The following is a 22,685-nucleotide window of genomic DNA, read 5'->3' as shown; positions in this document are numbered from 1 at the left end:
AAACTGACTTTCTGATTGAGTTAGTTTTATAAAAGAGGTATCTAAGACCACAATTTAATTCTCTTCCACCAATATTTTCTGTTGTTTTGCTCGCAGTCCAGAGCTCCTTCATCTAATGTTGCTTTGCAGTCAATTTAATATTGATTAATCCTCCTGCGTCTAGTAGCTCCCACTGATGTCCACTGAGCCCTGCAGGACTGTAAGGGCTTGTTTGCATAGATCTAGTTTCAGGATCAGACATTCACTTTGCAATTTTATTAATCAATCACAGTAACAAAGGATATCCAAAAACAGTGTTAAACATAGCTAATGGTTCCCTACCCTTCTTAATAAAAAGCCCAAAGCACAACAGGCAAAGAGCACCTTTTAAGAGTCAACTATTGTTAATATAAATATACTTTACAAAGCTTTCCATCATTTGCTTCTCAGTTATCAAGCCACTGCCATCCAGCCTTTTTCCCGGTCTCTTGCACAGCTTCCTATCAAGCTACAAATCAGATCTCACAGCCAAGGCTCTCCTTTCTCCTAAGACCTAACGCAGTTATATGTCATTAATAAGTATTGATTTACATCCCCAAGGATCTTCCACTTCTGTCTTAATCTCTCATCTGATCCATTTGCAGCATTTAAGTGAGGACTAGATATGCTTTCGAGGGACTGTTCAAGTTCAACAGTGCTTAAAAGAACTTAGGCCATAGTAGCTCCAAGTGGAGTTGGCAATTTATCTTGAATCTACTAACAGCAACAAAATCCATATTACTGCCTGCTACTCCACTTCTGCTGCTTTTCTTTGGTAGGAGGCCCAACGCATCCAGGTCCTGCCCAAATGGTACCACCGAGCCCCGCTTTGCCTTGGGTAGAGTGCTCACATGATGAGATGGTGAAACGGGTGTCTCAGCAACGAACATTGTGTTTCTTGCCCAAAGGGTTGCAATTCTCTCTCTTACTTCACATTCCACACATTTTCACATGTGTAAAGAGAAAGCAGCTGTGCCATATTTTTAGCTTAACTAGTTGAATTCGGAAGGAAAGCAAAGTATTATTTTGCACTATTGAGCATACTAATGACGCCTTTCCAACCTCATCACCATTCCCATCAAACCTAACATGTTAATTTACATTCTTCATATAGTACCAATTAGGAGCACAGCAGCACGATACCCTTTATGAGAAGCTATCTCACTATAAGAGGCAAAAACATAATGTTCTGATCCTGACCTCGTAATGACATACATAATGAATTACTCCAAAGAATACTGTTTATAAGAAAACTAAAACGTGTTCCTTACATATGCTTTAAAAAACATGTAACTAAAAAGGATGCTAAATAATTTTACTTTGAGATGGTGCCAGTGATGCAGAGTTGATTTTAAAAGGCACTGAAGTTCTATGCAAGGCAATTCTGCAGTACACTGACTATATAACCCTTCAATACTGCAAAGCATGTATGATTTCCATTTGCAAAAAGTGATGGAAGAAACAGTATTATGTTCAATGCTGTTTTCACAATACTATTCTCCTTCAGCTATACCTGTAACTGAATTACATCTTATCTAATTGAAAGCACAAATATGTCAACGAAAACATTAAGTAAATTATACACATCATTTCTAATTATGAATGACAAAAAAGGGGCACAATATCAATTTACCAATTTTCCATACTAAATAACAGCCTGAATTTCATGAAATATCTCGTATAGTCCCATTATCTAGAACTTTCAGCAGTATTTGGCTAAGAAATAAAAGATGCACTGCCTAGATGTACATTTCTTCTTCAGCTCTAATGGAGGCCACCCAGTGGCCAGGTACAGCAATCAAAATATGTTCTCACCTACAGGTCTTTATACAAGAATCTGTGAACAGAAAAGTGGAAAAACAGTTGCTGTGCATTACTGCTTTAGCTCTGACTTTCTCTTTCAGGCTACCAGGCAGCAGCTGTGCAGCTGCTGTTGGGGGTATGTTCTGCTTCAGAGCAGCACACACACTGCCGATGCTGTAAATACAAGATTTGAAGTAGCATTTGCATCATCTGGAGCTGCTCTTTTCCCAGCCTTTTCTCTCTCACAATGCAGCACTTCCACAGAAAGATTTACATCCATATAGCGTTCTGAGGAGTTTTAAAATAAATACATATTTTGACAACTTTAAGCTCAGCCAGCTTGAAAATTCAGCTAAAGTGCTTGTAAGATGTACTGTGGGTGCATAATATATCATGTGGGGTTAGCTGAGATAAAGGTTTAATAGCACACTTAAGAAATACCGTAAGATGGGTGCAGAGTAAAATATATATTACTCACCTATAATCTCACTTACGTATGTGTAAATAATATGAAAAGAGACTGAGATATGTGCAGTAATTCCAGTGTAAAACAAGTCTGAGATCAGCCCCAACACCACTGAGTGTTTTTCAACAACAATATACTGCTACAAAAATATTTAAAGTTGGTTGCAGTACACTGCACTAACCGACAGGCAGAAGAGCTACTGTAATAAGTCAGTGTCTATGAGAGATAACATTTTTCTTCTGATAGTTTCTTTCTTTATACAAAACTCTGGCTTGTTAAAGCTGACTTCTGTTTACTCACTGAAATATACGGCTTCATTTTTTTTCCACACACAATAAAAATTTCAAGTAATTTGTATACTTATGGAAATCTAAATTTTCGCCTCAGGGGTTAGGGTTTGGAAGTGTGTTTTTACTGCTTACTTATTTTCTTTGTTACTTTATACTTCTCCTTTTCAATAACCTTGAACACAGTGACCCCAGGTGGCAGATACAACGATGGCTGCTTTCAGAAGCTGAGCCAAACCTTCACGTTTCACCAAGAGGCTGAGAAGTCACGATGCCCTAAACCAAAAGTCCCCATCACCAGTGCAGGACAGCTCAGCCCCTGCTATAGAACTGGGGAGGGTTCACTCCAAGCACGCCAATAAAAGTCCTTAGGGGACAGAGGAATAGCTCCTGCTAAGGTTTTTGTTTCAGAACCACAGCTCGCCATTCATGTAGCAAGATTTCTCTAACAATGCAGCCCTCAGCTTCGCTTGAATGCTGGAAGAAGTCCAGCAGCACCAACCTCCATGTGGGCTAATTCACGCTGCTGAGCGGCCAGGTAAATTACCCTGCACAAATCCTCAGGCTGTTGAAGCCAGGCAGTTTGCTTTGCCCAAACTTGATTGTTTCGGTAGTTCTGTACTACTAGCTTGCCCTGTAGACATGTACAAAGTTGCTTACAAAAGTGAGACATAGATCCAGATCCAACAAAAAACACTAAGTAGTCTCCAGCTCCTTTTTTTTTTTTTTTTAATGTATTTTAATAGGACTTGTGCTTTTTAGCACCTTTCTGCAAGCCTCTGCTACCCCACCTCACTGTTCCAAGTACCTCTACAGCTCACTGGTTTTTCTCATTATACTGCCTGGAAAAAGCTTCAGCTGCGTGAAGTTTGCATTCTGTGACCCATAACAGCTTAATGTAAAACAGCACAAATAAAGCATTACCAACGCAAAATGGTAAATTAACAGTAGCCAGGCACACACACAGTAGCTCTTCCATCTTTACAAACCTGTTTTATTTCACAGGTACAATGGACTGGTGAGACATCTCTTCTGTCCTGGTGCAAGGCTCCAGCCACAAGAACAGCCAGCGCGGCTGCAAGGCTCTGCTCAGAGGCTTCACTCCAGGAGAGAAAAGCATGCCTGAGAGTTGATGTAAACAAATTAATTTAAGTGCAAGGGGAGAATTTCAAGCTGCTCACCAAAAAAAAAAAAAAAAAAAAAAAGAGCTGCCCAGCAATATTTATTAGATGGTACTTTAATTTGTATCAATTAGCCACCAAATTCATGTACAACATTAATTAACCTCACGTGCGTGATTTTCAGTCTTGAGCCAAAAGAGCTCTGGGAGAGACGAAGCACAGGATATGCCAATGCCTTTCCAGCTAGATTGCTCATCATTTGCTGAAGAGTCCCTTAATAGAGATGGAACTATCCTGCCACTGCCAGAGGGTGTCACCACGGCACTAGGACTAAGCAACCAAACAAATAAAACTGATAAATAAGAAGTGTGGAGAAGCTTACCAGAAATAAACTCTACACAAACTCTGCATGAATTTTGCCTCACTTCACCCATGGGCACAAAGAATGCAGTTGATATGGAGCCTAAAACCAACAAAACTCTGTATTTTCTTTTTCTCACTACATCTCTTGCACTCTAACCTGGTTTATAACACTAAGCATTGGAAGGAAGGAAGAAAGAACCTACCTATTAGAGCTACCTGCAGAATCTCCATTGCTCCCACACAATTTAACCTTGTTTTCCATGAAAGCATCCTTTGAAAATGAAACTATTCTAAATGCACATTGCTCACATTCACAGTAAGTGTATTTGTCAGGCAATTCTTTTAACAGGAAGTTACTGAAAAAATAAAAAATGAAATTTTCTGGCATAATTATATATAGCCTGGGCAATTAAAAATAATCTACATAGAACATATGCAAGTGAAGATCAGATTGAAGTGCTGAATTTGTCTAACATTCTAAGCCAGAAGATGGAGGAAGTCCCAAACCCAAAGAGCAAAGTAAATGAAAGCACTTAGAAGCCATCAAAAAGAACCCGCAACATAAGGAAGACCCTAAGGTGCACTGAATTAGTACGCTTATTGTCTTTCTAGTCTAAATGCAATTTACGTATTACCAAAAAATGCTAGGAGTCATACAACCATGAGTCAATATGGTGTAGCATGGCCAAGAAAACTTCACGGTTGTCAAAATCTAAGAAGAGCTCCGTTAGGATGTGCACGGAAGGCACTGGACATAAAAAAGGGTTGTTTCGTAGCCCCTGCTCTGAAGGTGACTCAATAGCAGCGTGTGGAATAGGTTTGACAAGGAGAGCATGAAGTCCAAAGATGCCACAACAACTTGCCTAAGCCATTGAGCAGCTTTATTTCAGCAATATTTTTGTACCAAAAGTCAGGTAAACCAACTGATATTGCTGAGGATGGTTTTGATAGTGCTGCAAAACTCTTGTTCACCTGTGAAGGAATCAAACTGTATGTTCCAGTAATAGAATGATTATTTTGTATTCTTGGAAAGAAGTTCCAGTCAAAGCACAGGGTTTAATAAATAAGAAAGAAAACACGATACATGACATGCCACTAAAGAACAGCAAGTAAACTTGGATGAAAGGCTGCTTATGCCAAATCACTATTTTAAACCACATTTCTAATAGCAAAGAAAAATCTGTATTGATGTTGTAACCATGCTGATGAAAGCAGCTGTAAAAGGAACACAGGTCAACTGTGGTGATGAAACTATCAGGAATTGGAATCATGGCACTGCTACAATATTTTAATATAGCAAATCCAGTCTATCATGGTGAAGGTTCAGTTAGCTGTTCTGGGAATTATCGGGATGTCAAAAGGCCAAGGTCTGTTTCTGGATATTAAAAAGTAATTCCCATTTGCCTCATGAAATCATGATGTGTCTCTGTGAGGAAAGGGCTTGGACCAAAGTTTATCTATTGGACAACAAACAGAGGAAAAATGAGCGAGTATTTCAAACGTAGCAGCAAAGTCTTCTTGCTAATCTTCTAAACAATAAATAAAATAAAATTCAGAAAATATGTAAATATATTGCTTTGTTTCTTGTTTCTCCCAATCATTTTAATCTTTAGACAGCTGACTTCATGATAAATAAATCTCACAAAATATCAGAAAAAAAAAAAAAAAAAGTGGAAACCTGAGCTGGAATTTGGCTTAATGACAGCAAACTCGGTCTTTCATTGCAAATTCAAAGAGTGATATCAGGAGGTCTAGCCTTTACATGGGCCTTGTAGTAACTGTAAATACAAAATTATCACGACAGTGAAGTGCTTTCCATTAATGTGAGTTAAAGCTCTACACTGCGCAGTTTATTCTTCTTACCTCAATTATCGCATCTGGAAAATCATTCTATTTATGTCAGCTTTTATTCTAGGATATTCATTCACATAAGTAAAGAATTTTCAAATCCTCTGGGATCAAGATACAAATCCACTTTTCTCATGCTTTTTTATCCACAGACAGAAGAGTGAACTGAATCTGATTCTGCAAACAGTGACGATAATTGCCAATATTCTAGTTAATTTCCAATCTTTTAGTTACCCAAATGGTGCAGGATTAGGACATAAAAGAACAGGGCACAAGAAGATAGGTTATATGTGGTCAGTGAAATAATTTTTGCAAGAAGCCATCACCATGCACTGCTCGTAAATACTTAGGAGTGAGCTTGGCAGACGTGGCTTTTTGGTCAAGAAAACACAATGTTCAGCACTGACACACCAGTCTCCTCGTCTGGTCACATAAGCGCTTTGGACAAAGCAGAAGGCTCAGTGGTACCACTGCTGGATGCTTCACCTTCCCTGTTAGCAGTGAGATCAACTATGATGTGCAGCACGACCAGATGACTGATTAATAGGTGGTAAGGCAGCCACAGCCTTCCTGATGCTATCAACCACAGAATTTCAGGGGCTCCTGAATAGTATCCAATCATTTGTAATTGAACTAGAACAATAGTTTAGAAAGACACCCAACATGTGCCTATTTCAGGCATCCAAAAATCAGTCAGGCCCCAAGCTTGGCTTTCAGGCATACCAAAGTCATATTTTCAAGTGTTTTGTTCACTAGAGATGAGTGCTGACTCTTCATTAACTGAAATAAATTTTCATGTCATCACATTTTGCCATCTCTGAAAAAAAACACGGAATATAATGGAGTACTTCAGAAAGTTCTTTAAGAACTAGCAGCAGCGGAGAGCCAAGCTTGATCTGAAGACTTCATGCAATGGAAAATCTGCCACATGCCGTGCTAATTTAAATTATGGATCCGTTCCCTGCTTACTCAAAAAAGCAAAAACTCAACTTTTCCAGCTTGAATGTGCCCAACTTCAGCCACCAGCTTTTGGATCTCACAAACCTCTGTCTATTAAAGAGACCTTTGCTGTCACCCACCTTTCCCTTTAGACCATGATCATGTCACCTTTCATTCTGCTTTGTTAAACTAAACACGCTCTGCACTTACAGAACTGCAGAGTGCCTTAAAACAGCATCTGATGCCATTTTCTGGATATGTACTACTATTTTCTATTTAATGCACTACATGGAGGACTGCATTATATGCTTCTAGTGCAATTTTTATCTGTCCACAGGCAGGTCTTCATATTGCTTATAAAAACTGAACAAATGTAAAAGAAATCAGAGTTTTTTGTTTTCTTTCTTTAACTCCAGGAAGCAAAAGGCAATTAGAAAACTAAATTTATTTTTATGGCCTTCTTTTAATAGAAAAGTAGAAAGAGAGAAAAGGAATATGATGGTGCCAAAGGGTTAACGCGTTCAGTTTGGGCCAGTCTCAATATCTGACTTAAGCAGCTGACAGTGCATGGTGTGTCAGTCTCTTACAGCTGTTCCAGTTGATTCAAAGACCATCTTTGTTTCTTGACATCTTAGCAACTGTTACTTTTTTCCGAAGACAATGATAGACCAGCTGTTACCTCACAAGATGCAATGTACTTCAGGTCAAAATCTTTAGCAAGGAACTTGTAAAACAAGAACTAAATCATTGTTTGGGTTTGTCAGCCTTTTCTTCATTAGAATAGAGTTCGGAGTCTAACAGTCAAGTAAGTTCCACTTGGTATTTCCATTAAGTGCACTGGAATGACAGAGAAATTTCATCTGTTTGCTAAGCTGAATCTTCTGTTTCTATAAGAAGAAAAAAAAAACACTGAACGCCTTGGTATTACAGATTATTTTTTGTTCTAAGGTTGGTTTCTGTCTCTCTATTCAGTGTTACTCGGCAGATGTCGTCTTGTAATGGAAATGAACAGGTCGAAATATTCACAATATAAAACGGGGATTTTCAAGAGAACCTTCTAAGAGTTGATAGTTCACTTCCCACTGTATATCAATCAATGTGAATATTTAGTTCCTTTAAGCTCTTTGAACATCCCCTTCTAAATGCATTACTAAGCAACTTAATCATACAGTTGATCCTCTGGTACCGGTGCCGGTAATACTCCCACTTGAAGAAAGGTAGGCTTTCAAAACTGTGGAAGGTTGCAAAATCAGTCGCCTAATGAAGACTTATTAGAGTGGGAGTAACTGCTGACAGGTTACCTACAACCTTTCTGAAAAAAAGAAAAAAAAAAAAAAAGGAAGCAAAAAAAAAGGAAGCATCGCTTTAAAGAGCTTTGGTTGAAATAAACCATTGTTCTTCCATACGCAGAGACAAATTACTGCTCCCATCAAGCTTCCAGCTGCTCTGATGCGAAGGATAAAGACTTGCTGAGAAGAGTGGTGTTTTTTTATTCAACCTTTGTGTTTAATTCTGGAAAGCCTTAGCATTGAGTAATGCATTTTCAGAACGGCTGCCAGCTAATTGTTGTGTAAAGAAGCCCACAAAGGCACAGTCACATATACTGCAGTGGTAGAAAGATTTTACAAGGCCTGTTAAATTCAGCAGTCTTAATTTTTCTGTTTTACGTATACAGATACAGTATTTTTTTCATAAGCATACGTGAATACTATTCGTCTTGGGCCATTTTTTCTAGGTTTAAAAGGACTTAGGTAAATTAATTCTCTGCTTTAAATCTGTTTTTCAGAATTGGTGACATACTGCCCATATGTAAACCACTACTCTATGCAGAATTAAAAATAACTGCCATTAGGAATGGCGCCACTAGTATTTGTGATGAAGAATATAAACTGTCTAACAAAACACTGAGGGTGAATCACAACCTCTAAAAAGCTATGAACTGACAGTATTTGTTTCTAAAGATAAAAATATCCATAAATACCAAATGTGTGTGCTTTTAGTTATGTTTAAGAGAATAACCTATCTACCAGGCCAAAAACTGACATCACAAAAATGATTCTGTAGTACAAAATCTGAATGCTGTCACGCTGCTGTAGAGGGATTGATAGTAAAGCAGATACAATCTCCTGATGACTGCTGAGCAGAACTTTGCATAACTAATTTAAAGAGTGCTGCCTGCAGGCACCACAATGGTAATTAAAGACAATAATTCTTGGGTAAATGAGATGGATGCACTGGAAAATAAAGTCAGTGTTAAATTCACAGCTAATCCTTGAATGGAGAATTGGATCATTTATTTTCCAAGTGGCTGGGCAATTCTACCTGGTTTCATTTCCATCACTACTGCCAGACGACTCTTGTCTCCAAAATCCATAACTTCTAGTTTAAGTAGTATTCCTCATTGGCAAGCTCCAATTCAGCAAGACTGAATCTGCTTCAATTTAAATACATGAATAGTTCCTTTGACATCCACAGCAAGTCAACGAACAATCACATTTACAGTTAAGCATGCTCTTTTGAAAAGCATGCTGAATCAAGCCATAAACAAGGCATAAAAGACACAAAGGAAGGCTGGATTGCCAGACAGTTTACCTGGAAAATATCTTGGTATTATCCACAGAAGGAAACCTTTTGTTTAGTATGCTTTGGTTCATTTGAGAGATACATTTCTTCTTTGTGGTTATTTACAAGCAGAATTCAAAAAACAGGCTAATCATCAAATACGACTAAACATCAGAAAAAATCTCTCACAGACTGCTTGTGCACCAGTCTCCTCAGTACCAAACCTGTAGCACATACATATAGTTTGTGTATTCACATACTCTGCCCCCATACTACCACAGTCTGCTGACCATCTCCTAGAGTTCCAGCACAGATGGGACATTCACGCCTCTGCAAACCTTCATGGGACGCAGCCCACCCCTGCACAGGGTGGATGGGATGACGCAGTCATCCTCTCCCTGTTGCTGCTTTCAAAAAGGAGGAGGAAGAAACTCCTCCGACAGTTTGGTCACATAAAAAAAATTAACATCATACAAGGAAGCCATGTTACTGACTCAAAAAAGCCCTCTGCCCCTAGCTCTGCAATTTCTCTCACATCTCTTATTCTTTCCATCTCTCACCTTCTGAGTGGCTTACCTCTACATTTTGAGCATTCTTGGCAAGGAACAATTGCTCATTATAGAGGTATTCACACCACCTATTCCAATAATCTGATTTTGTCCAGTGACTACTAAAGGACCTCAAGGTGTGTTTTTTCCATCTCTTAATTTGATCTCAGTCACTGCTGCTGCCAAAAGGGAGATCCTGCCCTGCCCTCTTCCCTCAGCTGCACGTTTCCACTGCCTCCCTTAGGCAAGCTGAAGGATTTCTGCAGCCAGGTAGAGGGTGGAAGGAACTGATCTGACTTGAAAACTATCCCTACAAGGGGAGGGTGGGGACACCACTCTTCAGAGAGCTGAGCTGGCTACCTGTGGCTGCACAAGTGCTAACGCCAGCACAAGAACAGCAAAAGCAATGAGTAGCCAAGTCTTGCGCTTACTGCGTTACTTCCTCCTTTGGTAGCAGCTCCGAGTTGGTTTGGGTTAAATCAATTGTGAAACCATACCCTGAGGCTCCCAGCTTAGGTGTTTTTGAGCAGTAGCCAACTTAGATGCCTACAGCAGGCAGAGTAAGTATCCTCCCTAAACATCCACGTGGTTTTAGCACAACATGGACTCCTGGAGCTACAGAAATAATAAAGCAGTTTCATGGGAATGGAAGTTTTCTTGCACTGTTCCACAGACTGTGTGCAATATATGAAGAAGCACAGGCAGAAGCTAGATCTGTGTTTGTTTTTTAACAAAGGAGTTAAGTTACAAATGCAATGAAAATACAGGATGTGTAATGAATACGTCATAGCTGTGGCATCCTGTTTCTAAAATATCTTGCTCCTGAATGGTGCCGTCTTAGGTTTCTTCCACATATATGAAACTTTCCAGCTGGCCTGCAGCCAGTGCTTTAGTAAAACATGGTGTTATGCAGAAGTGAATAAAGCTTATAGTAGTAATAATGTCCTTGAAATTAACTAATCACCAGAAGTTTCAAAAATATTTTAATATCAAATCAACAGGACAACAACTAAAATTCACCTGTTAGCTAAAGTAAACCACTTTTCTCCATTTTAGATTATGCCTACGCTGAAAAAGTCCCCAAAAGTCATTAATGACCTGGATGACATAGGTTGTGTTTTCTGAATTTGAAGACCATACCTAGCTGTAAAGGAGCTACAGGCAGTTAGAAACAAATAAAGACACAATTACTAAGTATTATGTTTGGGTAGAAATAACCAACAGTCCAAACACATGGTGAAGACTCACTGCCAAGGTAGCATTTATGCAGAAAAGGATTCAATGATTCCAAGGATCACATGCTAAGTGGAAATCAACAATCTCCTGTTGCTGTGAAAAATACAAAGAAACACGAAAGATGTGGACCAACTGAAGAAACCTGAGGGGAACAAAAATGGTCAGTGGTCTGAGGAACCTGGTCTGCCAAGAAAGATGGGGAGAATTAGATTGAATAGAAAAAACAAAAGATGTGAGAAGAAACAATAACCCTTCAAATACATTTAAAAATGAGAAGAGAAAAAAAAAAAAGATATAAACACGGAATACACAAACATCTCTACTACTGAGGATCTAGGCACGACAAAAACAGAGCTAAGAGACTTCTCCCATCCAAACACAGGACATACTAAATTATGTTCAAAGAAATTGCCTAACCAGTCTTAACAATCACAGGCTCTACAATCTAAGTGTCCTTACCACTAGAAATTATTACCACATGTCTAGTTTACATCCATCTTGTACAATTTAAGCCTAATTCTGATGTTTTGTCTTCAGGAGACAGACACGTTACTCATTTCCGCTTTGAGGCTGCCCATTATACATTTTCAGAACGTTACTGTATCTCAGTGCTGAGGAAATCTTAATTTTGAAGGACTTTAATGTCCTTCAAATAGTGTATGTTTACGCCCAGTATCTCTCTATAGGAGCCAACTTGGGCCCCAATCACGGCTTACAAAACTGCCTGAATTGGAGACAACTTCATTAAAAAACTTGTAAGGAGGTCACAGAATATCTTTCTGAAAGGCTAACAGCCAGATTATGGTATCTACAATACATGTGTCCAATTCTATCTATAGTATCACAGTAGTGTCTTCCCGCCACAAAGTTTGAAAGAGTGCTGGGAAAAAGGTAAGAATTTTTACTTTGAGAAAACTCTCGATTGATTTAAATGCCAAACAAAAGTGCCAATTTTCATGTTATGTGTTGGCTCTGATGAGCATAGAAAATAAAAAAAAGCCCTTTATCCTCACATCTTTGACACGCAGGCAACACGCAAGCAATGAAACACTGTGTATTGCTGTAATAAATACAGCCATTTTGTCTATCATTTAGTTTACTTGTTGCTTTTCTGTGCCTTTGTAAGAGCTCAATATTTTAGCAAAAGTATTAAATAAATTTTTCTAACTTTTGTTTCCAAAGTACTTTCACACCAATATACTGTTCAAACAAACCAATTTATTATTAATCCAAGTAATAAATTACACAGAAATATTCTGAAAGCTGTTACAGCCATCACAGCTGCTTATACAGAAGCAATAAAGAATAGAATGCTTGTAAAAGTTATGCTATCAGCAAAAACTCTAGAAGTGGAGTCTGGAAGTGCACATTAAATAGCTATCTACACCCTCTGCTCCTTCATGAAAAAGTTTTACATAGCCTTAACATATTAATTTTGCATAGCATTTACATAAATACATAGTGAACATTTACCCATTCCACTACTTAATGCGGTGAAGAATCCACCACACTTCTGAACATGGACTGAAAGGCACAGCTCATGATTCACAGCGGAGCAGGCACTGGTGACATCCTGGCACCAAGATGACGTGCCTGCTGATCTCAGTCCTGCTCTCTCATTCACTGGTTATGCTGCAGTTACATCTCCTTCTCCTCCTTGACTATCGTCAGCTTTGGGTCCAACTTGCATTCCCACAGCAGGTTTCCTCCAAACCTTCTCATTGTCCCCTTCAGGCCAGAGTCCTCAGTGGCTGCCCCAGTCCAGCAGAGACTGAACAACCTGTCAATGAAATGAGATGAAATATTTTTTATTTTTATCCACAGAAGGAAAATGAACAATCTCTTCCTTCTTTTTCCCCCTTTACTATACAACGTCATAGCAAAACCAAGGGTGTGTACTTCTATTGCAGCATTACATGCTGAACCAATAAAAATTCTTGCAAGCTACACTGCTAGGTTAAAAGAGATTAGGACAATCAAACTAGCCCCTTGTCACCAGTTCTGACTTTATACACCATTTCACAATGAGGAAGCCTTAGAGGATGTTAATCTGCTGGAAATCCAAGAGTGGGAAAGAAAATAAATTGCTGCCAAGCTATGGGTGTAATTTTATCTTCGCATAGATATAAATCATTCATTGCCTGCTGAGTGAACAAAAACTACTAAGTAGAGAGGGCATCAATACAACGCACCCTGCCTTGCTGATTTGTCCCATATGCAAAATTCTCAAGTGCCACATACCAAAAGAAGGGGGAAAGTTTATGCAAACTCTAACGACCTTCAGAATTAGGCCTGTTAGGAGCATAGTTGGACCTGAACCATGAGATCATGTTGGAGCTAGGAGGAATAAGGTCAGTAAGGAGCTTCTTCACTTTATTCAGCCATCAGAACCAACAGCATAGGTCACCTAACATAACTTCCTACCAGCATTCTGGAGGGAGACTACAAAGATAACAGAAGAAAATATTTCAAAAAGTGCATCTAAGTGTAATTTAATTTTTAAGTTCTTTTTATTAAGCACAAATGCCATAAGCAAGGATTGGTAGTGTTTTATTAAATAATTTTTACTGTGACTTTGTCTAGGGCACAACAGGGAAACAAGATGGCTTCTGCTCTCAACTGAAGTTAAAGACAAATCATGGCAAAGAACATTATCTATATAAACTAAATTTATGGTTATAATGCAAAAATACCTCACAGTTAATATTGTCATTTCACTTTTCCCCAGTAAAAATCAAAAGAGGGTGAATGCATCTTACCTGGCTATAGGTCCAAATCCACCGACGTTCTCTCTCAAAGCTCTCAAGGCTGTTCATCCTTGAATAGGCTGCCGAGCAGTTCCTGGATCTTCTGGGTGCACAGCACTGTCTTCTGCATCAAAAGTTGTTCTGTGCTGCTAGGAACACCTCCAGAGCCGTCACACAAGAATCAGTTATGAAGCACTGTGCATATGTATTTGAGGCTTCAGGGGGCACCAAATCAGGACCAGACAGGCACCAAGTTGCTGATCTTGCAGTGGTCATAACTAGCAGGTTGTTAGAGTGCTCTCTGCCTTGGAAAACTTGGTGGTCAGCTCCATAGCTTCTGCATGATGTTTGTGCATCAGTATGAACTATGCTTTTCCAAAAACATCTTGCTGGACTCACATCTGAGCTTAAGTAATATGCTTCATTGCCCACCTAATAAAACTCTCTTCCAAGAGTTTTGGGGTGGAGTCACGAAGGAAGCGGAGTATGGAAGAAACACAGAATGAAGGGCAAAACCCCCATGTGAACAGAAGCCAGCCAATATGCCATCATATGGGGTGGGGGAAAGGAGGAGAGAGCAGAGTTAAAGCACGTGTGCCTAGGGACCTGCAGGATGATATAAGAGCACTATGAAAAATCCACGCTCAACTGCCAGCTGTTAAATACATCCTAACTGCAAAGCAGACACACCAAAGTCTGAAAAAAGTGAAAGGGCCAAGGTTTGCCAAACATCCCAATGAAAAAAAAGGAAACCAAATCAAAGCACATATACAAACCCAGACACGAGGCTGCTCCTAAAAGACTGTAACCGAGTTTGGGCTAATAACTAGCGAAAACACAAGCATAAGCCCACAGTGTAAGCACACCAATACATACCCATGTACTCTCTGCAACTCACTAAGCTGTCCAGTTCATAATTAAGCTTATCAACCCCAAGGCATCCCTGTTTTCCCACAGGTCTTCAACGGTTATCCTCTGCTGGTAAGTATTTCACAGAGATTTTTAATATAGTATGGCACTTGTGTTGGGTGTGAAATACTCTAATAAAAAATCAAAACCAAACTATACCTATTAAAACACAGTAAGGGACTTTGTGAAGCCCCGATGTTGCTTTAACTTTTTACAGTTAGCTTCTTACCAATTCTAAAAAATAAAAATAAAATAAAATAAAAAATGTGATACATCCATGTGAATTTGAAGTTTTGCTGTTAGCGAGCACATAACAGACCAGTCCCAGACAAAGAAGGACACACATAAAATATCCATCAGGTGCACGTGTGTAAATGCAATTAAAAAGCCACACATTCCTGATTTTGCAGATGAGAAAAAGAGCTTCCTTAGAGTTAAAAACACATTTCCACTTACAATAATGGGCATTTCGCCACTGACTTGGAAAGAACAAAGGACGTTAACTCAAGTTTTATCAAGATTTTACTGAAGTCAGGGATAAATCCCAAGAGAAACCAGTTGACTGCCACATCACTTTTCACAGCTGCACTGTTCTTTATATTATTAGCTACTCTTGAACCACACATTTTGACAAGAGTTACTGATAAACTATCTCCGTCACTTTTAGTATTGATGCAGTTACAGTTTCTCATTTATTGCACTTTTCAGTATAATTTTACACCAGAGAGCATGTGCATGTGTGTATACATGTGTGTGATAGATAGCAAACCTTTTTTAAGCATGGCATATAAAAAAATGCTATCTAAAATAAAACCATGAATGTAAACCTGAACAAAATTATTTGAAACACCAGTCCATCCTTCCTCCACCTGAAGACCTCCCAAATCTTGGAGAATGGTCAACCACAAAATTAAATGAAACAATGATACTGTCTTCAGTGTAGAAAGCACTGAAGAAAATAAACACCACCACTGCAGCACAAAAAATCAAATATCTTCATCTAGTTTTCCAGCATTCCAAGAGGACAGAACCCCAGCCGAAGTCATATGCTATATACTTTAGGGAACTACCTATCTGCATCAACCAGATGCAAACTGGAAGTGACAGCAGTGATATACTGCAACTTGCTGACTCCTCCACACTTGACAAGCAAACACAGATAAGAACAATGGCATGACTTCAAGAATATGCTCACTAAAATACAAAGAAAGGACAATTTATTTGTTCATCACAATCCTGTCCGCAAAAGCAGGGTGCACTGTCTTTCTGTGACTTCATTTTTCCTCCAACATGAGCAATACCTCGTTATGCTTGTCATGAGGCCTGAATGTGGCACCTGAGCAAGGCAGATGATATACAGCTGACTACGCCCTAGTGCAAAATCCAGAAACCAAGAAGATTCTAAAGCTTTTGACAGCAGAGGCAGTACACACCTGGTAAAGCCGTAGTTTGAGGACTGCAAGAACAGGCAGTCTATGACCCTTCTGCAGCACACACGGGAGTAACACTGTGAACATCTCTTCCCTCCTACCACGTATCTACAACAGGATAATCTGGCTGACACAAATAAACACTGGGAATGGTTTGGAGACACCATAACCATGATGTACAATCAACAAGGTGCAGGACAGAGCATTTTTCCCTCCATCTTTCCCTCTCACACCTACTTAAGATAACATTTTACCAAAATGTGCCTTTTCTAATCAGAAAACCCACCCCTCCAGTGCTTGTCATGGTAGCATGCAGATGGTATAATTAGGATTTTCAGCAGTTCTGTTCAGGAATTCTCTGTTGTGGGTAAAAAAAGCTTGAAGAAATGTGCAGTTAGTCCTCTTCTAATTACTCCAGAAATCTGCATGCTAATGTGGTATCATAATAATTAGGATTGCAAAGTAATTAAACTGTGTAAATGGCTGCAAGAGGGAGCAAAATTTGCACACTTGAGAGCGTGCTTTGATTGAAAGCGTACGAGTATCCCATTGAAGGACTGTATTGCTTGATGTGCTGCCAGTAATAAAAACGTCAATGCAGACAGAATCTTTGTCCTTTCTCACCACAGGCACAGCTGATTTTAAAATATTAAGCATGTCTGAATGGATTTGAATCTGTTCTTTCTTTTTTAGCTTGTGATTTTAACCTCTTCATAATATCATGGGAGGGAGCATGTCTAGTATAACTCTAACACATCACTGAGTAGTTCTGATCCCTGAGGAGCTTTCTCAGCTAAAATTTAACACAATTTCTTGTCTTCAGGTCAAGCTACAGAATCCTTAGAATCATAAAGCACCTCATACCTTCGTTCATTGTCATCAAGATGAGCAAAGAGCACGTTCTTGGAGATGGCCTTTGCAAGAGCAGTCATAGTCTTATAGTCCTTTGGAATAACCTGTAGGAGAAAAGGAGGAAGGGTAGGTTGTATTTCTTCATAGATCTTGAAATCTATAGAAAATTCCATTATTCAAGATAACGGATGCAGTTTGATTTCAACCACAGGCAGATTTTAGCTATAATATAAAGTCACTAAGAAAGTAAGAAATTACAGTTTTTATAACATGAGGACAACTGAAAAACAAATACAAGGTCTGGGATAAGAAGCTCTGGACCAAATTGCAGTCATGATCTCTTGCTATATTACAAACACCCTAGCTGTTCAGCTTACTACTGAAAAGTCCAGAGTAGATAACCAAAATCACTAACACATTCATCTCCAGCTTTTCTGGCTGATAATAGAATAGTATTGACTGGTCTTTCTCAGTCACAACCTGCAGCAATGCAGAGACCACAAAGCAGAGACCTACATGTAGGTGGGTCTGGTGGGACAGGGACACAGAAAACACAGGAAAGATCCTTCAGATGTCCCAGCAATCAGGCATCTGAGCAAATTGAAATACCTGGAACTATCACTTGATCGTGACTTTTATCACTTTTCTAAGTAATCATTGAATTTTCTCTTCAAGCAGATAATCTACTTTGCAACAAGGTTCCTTTTCTGTTAGTTGGTAAACTACATGTTCTGTCAGATGTGTTGACTGCTTTCTCTGGTTTCAGGAATGAAGCAATGAAATAACCCTCTGTAGAGAACTTTCTTTGTGCTCCCCAGGATGGAACCATGCCAGATGTTTGCTCAAATCACACAGTTAAATCTCCTTTGATTTTGTCTCAAGTGACATAACTCATTGCACTGCCTTTAGCACTACTCATCCTATAGCTCACCCCTTCAAGGGATCCTTTAAGTTGACTTACGACCCAGATGTGTTTCTATCCAACACCTGAATTCAAGCCAGTGATTCTTCCAGGCTACTATGTAAAAATCCATCTGTTTGCAATAGTTTAATACAACCCTTGCCTTGCTTTTTACACTTTTAAATGTTTCATAATTTGTTCTTTCAGTGTCCCCCTTTCTTTCTCTGCTCCAGAAACCTCAACCGCAAACACACAGCCATGGGATTCATCTGCTTATGGCAGAAGACAAAGCACTGACACAAAACCTCTCAGAGCTAGTTCTATATTCATTGCAGCATCTACAGCCTGACAGGAAACTATCCCCTAAATTACTATTATTTTTTAACCTCAGTCAGCTAATTCTAGGAAATTAAAATCACAACAGCCCTTGCCACAGAACACACAGAATATGATCTGCATTGCTTCTTCTGGCTCTAGACCGATTACTGGCTACTAATCCTACTGTTGGGGCTTACTGGCATCACTGCTGAAAAAGGAAGAAAATAAAGAAAACTTCAGGTTCCATTAGAAACATAAATTACTCGGGGGTGTGACCTGAGTGTGGGAAGGAATATTTCCTTCGATTTTCAGAAGAGTCATGTGGAGCCCATATTAAACAGAGACAAATGTTACCCTTTCTTGGAAGTTTTTAAGGAGGATATTACAGACTGTACAAAAAGAAAAAAGTTTGAAAGTGGCTTTTAAAGCATCATGCAAGATTTAACAGTGCAGTGCATTAATACTTGGACCACAGTGTTGTTAAAACATAGCAGGTACTTGCAAGCACTATTTAACTCCCACAAGAATACTCTTCCATAATTGTAAGGATGAAAAGCTTTCCTAATTCTTTATTTCCTGGGACAGAAAATCCCAGGGTAGCCTGCAAACTTGTATCATACGTGGATGACAGAAGCACAGCTGACTGCAAATGTAAGAAGTGTTCTGCCAAAAAACAGTGACCGACAAAATGTATTCTCATAAAGTAAAAGCTCTTCGGGTTAAATTTACTCCAGGCATGCATGAATGCACATTAGTAGAATCTGTCCACCTTATGAAACACATTTTTAGCCTAGCTCCTTAAATAAATATGACATTTTTTATTATATTGCCTGTCATTTAATAAATTCTGAAAGCTTTGACCAGTTTCAAACAATTTTGCAGAGTTATTAAGAGGTATCAATGATATGAACTAGCTAGTCGCTTTCATGAAAAAGGCAGTTAAGGAAGAGAAATCTAGAGGAAGGAAAGGCCACAGCGTGTAATCAACATTTATTTAACAGTAGAGAATCCATACAGAAAAGTGCTACAGAAAAGCAGGATTTGCAGGTTTTACTGCTTATGGGATTTCTGTTTTGGAGAGATCTGTGTCCTGGGAGCAATTTGTGCAACTAAGCCAGGTTTAGAACATTATATTATGCACCTTTCTATGGCAGTGATCGTAAGTTGACACAGACGGTTTATTTTTAAAAGGAAACGGATTCTCAAACTTCTACTATAGCGAAACATGAGCTTAGCTCTCTTTTACATTATACATCAAGCTTTTTAGAATTTCAGCCTCCAAAAGCAAGGCCAGCATGGCTACACAGACACAGTGAATGCACAGCTACTCTGAAACTTGCTGGAAAGCATCCCATGGGAGATACTGGCCAATGATTTTCTAAAGCCAAAAATTAGTAGCATTCAAATAGAACAAATGCAACCTACCCAAACAAAATATCCATTTGAAAGGACCTATTAAATAGTGCTAGGTTTCCATATTCTGAATGGCTTACAGATACTTTACATATTACTTCTAAGAGGACCTGATTTTCATGTAAATAACTGAGGAGTGGACCTGAAAACTACTGTCAGGTAAAGGCTTTGACAATGTCAGACCCTCACCTGTGTTGTGGTATCTATTTCTGCCAATGACATACATAGACAAGACCCAAAGTGAACTATTCAATTAACAGCCACAAGTTCTAGGCAAATTGTTCCTCTCTCAGCAGTTCCCTCATGTCTCTCTTATATTCTAAGATCTTATTTCAGTAATATTCCTTTTACTGCATTATTCTAACTCCTGCTACATCTATTTAATTTGCAATCATAATTTCTTCAAAGACAGTGGACACAAAATAGCCCAATATAGTCAGCAGACGTCTGAAAACCATCGGGTTACGCAGTACCCAATGAACACAGAAACCATGTGGCTGGTATGATCTAGGGAACCTACATGACCTAGGTTAGGAGAAAACTTGAGCTAGACATGACTCTGGGGAAAAAAGGAGGAAATGCAGCAATAGAAAGGGCCACTTTCCAAAACTATGAAGTTCTGCCAAAACTCTGAAACTGAAGAATTCTGTTAACAGCAAGAAAATGGCTGAGAATTACCCACTCCATTAAAGAGGGAAACATTAACAGCACACCTCAAAAAGGGAAAGAATATAAAATAGTGAAGCAAAATTAATGGGGAAAATACGTAGTCAAGGAGGCAGCAAATGAGCTGAGAAGACGGTTGAGCCCATGGCATGGACATGCTGACATGCGGACACCACACTACAGACTGATCCACGATTCCAAGCTCTATAAATTATTAGTAAAATGTGATTTATTTGATTGTCTTGTAAATTTCTGAGTTAGACAGATGGCAATACGTTACCTTTCTAACGTAAGAAACAGCATCTTCCTCCGTGTAGACCTCTGCGCTGACCCCTCCTCTCCTGCGTCGGGCTTTTACCACTGGGTTGGGAGGAGGAGGGGAAATCTCGTCGTCATGAGAATCAGACTGGGAACTGGACTTCTGCCGAGCCAATATTTGTTTGCATTCTTCCTGCAAAGCAAAAAGAGACAAATGAAGCAGCTCTTATGTATGTAAGACTCGATACACTCTTCTGCTACAACTCTCAGCAACCACTTCATTTTTACGTTTATACATTTGTCAATTTAAACACGTGCACTGGTCAAAGAAAATTAAAAATTTAATATGAGCAGCAGGAAGGACTGACACTAACTACTATACGGGTATCATCAATACTTGACCTGTCCAACTCTTGCACACATAATGGAAACCAATGTACTATAAGCTGCAGACACTTCATTGCTGCTACTCCTGGATGAGAAAGAAAAAGAACAAACCTCTTTTGCTTACTCTCCAACATCACAGCTGTTATTTTCTTAGTTGTCTTGTACATATCTTGGTCTCTTGCAAATAGAACATACCAGAAGTCACATGTCGATATATTAGTTATGTTTCTTCATCTTGCTCTGTTTTGCAGGCTTACTATCACCAGAAAGAACAAAGATGCTCCCTACTAGAGAATTTCTGCCATATAAGAGATTTACAACCAATGGTATTACTTCCAAGAAAAAAAAATAAAAATCCAAGGTAGGCTCCAGAGGACTACAAAAAATGACAGCTGGCTTAGCATCAGCTGGCCAATAGGGAGGTTATTCTCCAAATTCCACATTCATGGAACAGAGTTAAATATGAAGGGGAAATCCTTGGAGAGATAGTAACAAGAGCAGGAAACAGTACACAAGATCTTCAAGATGGGATGTGAGAGTTGCAAGATGCTGTCAACTCATACACTGAGTTACCTGATTTCCGAAGAACTGGGACAAACAAGATTACCTGTAATTGTAATATTTTCAGACATAAAATCATTAAGTTTTATGTTAAAAAAAAAAAAAAAAAGCTACAATTGAGCAGAACTGCTGGTTCTACACACACATGGCTACTGCACCTAGAAGTTTGTGTCAGAGCCCCATCTCCTGTTCTTCCGCTTCCTGCTGCCTCTTCGGTGCCTGCTCCACTTGCTCCTTCTAGCCTTCTCTGACCTTGACAAGGCAGGGGGGGAATGGAAGCGGGACGGACCATGCGTTCAGCCTTCAGCTTGTCCCATAAAGGAAACCAAAGTGTTTGTGCAGCAGGGAGACATGAGCGTTGTCAGGAGGCACACTGACTTGCACAGCAGTATTCCAGCAATTTATTTGCTGTCATCTACTCTATTGTCACATGCATTAGATGCACTCTGATAGCGTTACGCTGATCGATGTATACACAGTCAGCTATCAGCACACTACTCACTAAATGACTCTAGTATTTTTGAGAGCATTTGTATTAGCAGAGTTGCAGGCTACACAAAAGAAAAACAAAAATATATCAATGCTGAGGCTCCTACGCCCAATAAAATCAACTTCCCTTTGATAGAGATACCAGAACCCGGCCTCTGTCTTATACAACTAATTTCCGAAGAGACTGAAGAATTACAGCTAGTAAAAGGAGGCAGTGGAGGAGGAAGGATCTGGGAGTAGCAGCGCTAGACATGTGGCCAATTACCAACATAGCCAGTTGGTCTTACTGACACAGGAAATGAGTTAGAGTTAACTCATCAGGTATGACACTAGAAGAGTGGTACAGAAAATTGGCAAAAGTTCACAGTTTTAAAGCTTGCAAGAAAAACAGATGATTAATATATGTTTTGCCACCGATGTTTACAAATGTCTGACAAATCCAGTCATGCCACTTGTCTTTTCTGGTTTTGTTCCAGTTTCTTTCTTCACCATCACTGACATTGCCCCTGTTATTAACTTAAGGAGCCTTTCATACTGATCTGCAATGTATTATTGAGAGTTGA

The 22,685-nt window shown here is 39.2% G+C and overlaps 1 protein-coding gene across 4 annotated transcripts in view; it reads right to left on the bottom strand.

Moving 5' to 3' along the window:
* PRKAR1B (protein kinase cAMP-dependent type I regulatory subunit beta) overlaps positions 1 to 22,685 on the bottom strand; it is a 99,798-nt gene that overhangs the window by 64,094 nt on the left and 13,019 nt on the right. For all 4 annotated transcript variants that reach the window (XM_084536508.1, XM_084536507.1, XM_084536509.1 and 1 more), the window contains exons 3-4: positions 20,708 to 20,878; positions 17,142 to 17,233 (exon numbers count right to left, since the gene is read on the bottom strand). In XM_084536508.1, coding sequence (XP_084392634.1) covers positions 17,142 to 17,233; positions 20,708 to 20,878 — 263 coding nt within the window. The remainder of the gene's footprint in view (positions 1 to 17,141; positions 17,234 to 20,707; positions 20,879 to 22,685) is intronic.

The sequence above is a fragment of the Aythya ferina genome (genome assembly GCF_964211825.1).
Source record: "Aythya ferina genome assembly, chromosome: 15".
NCBI classification, from domain to species: Eukaryota; Metazoa; Chordata; class Aves; order Anseriformes; family Anatidae; genus Aythya; species Aythya ferina.
Note: the sequence above shows the minus strand (reverse complement) of the source record. Positions and strands in the feature narration are given on the sequence as shown.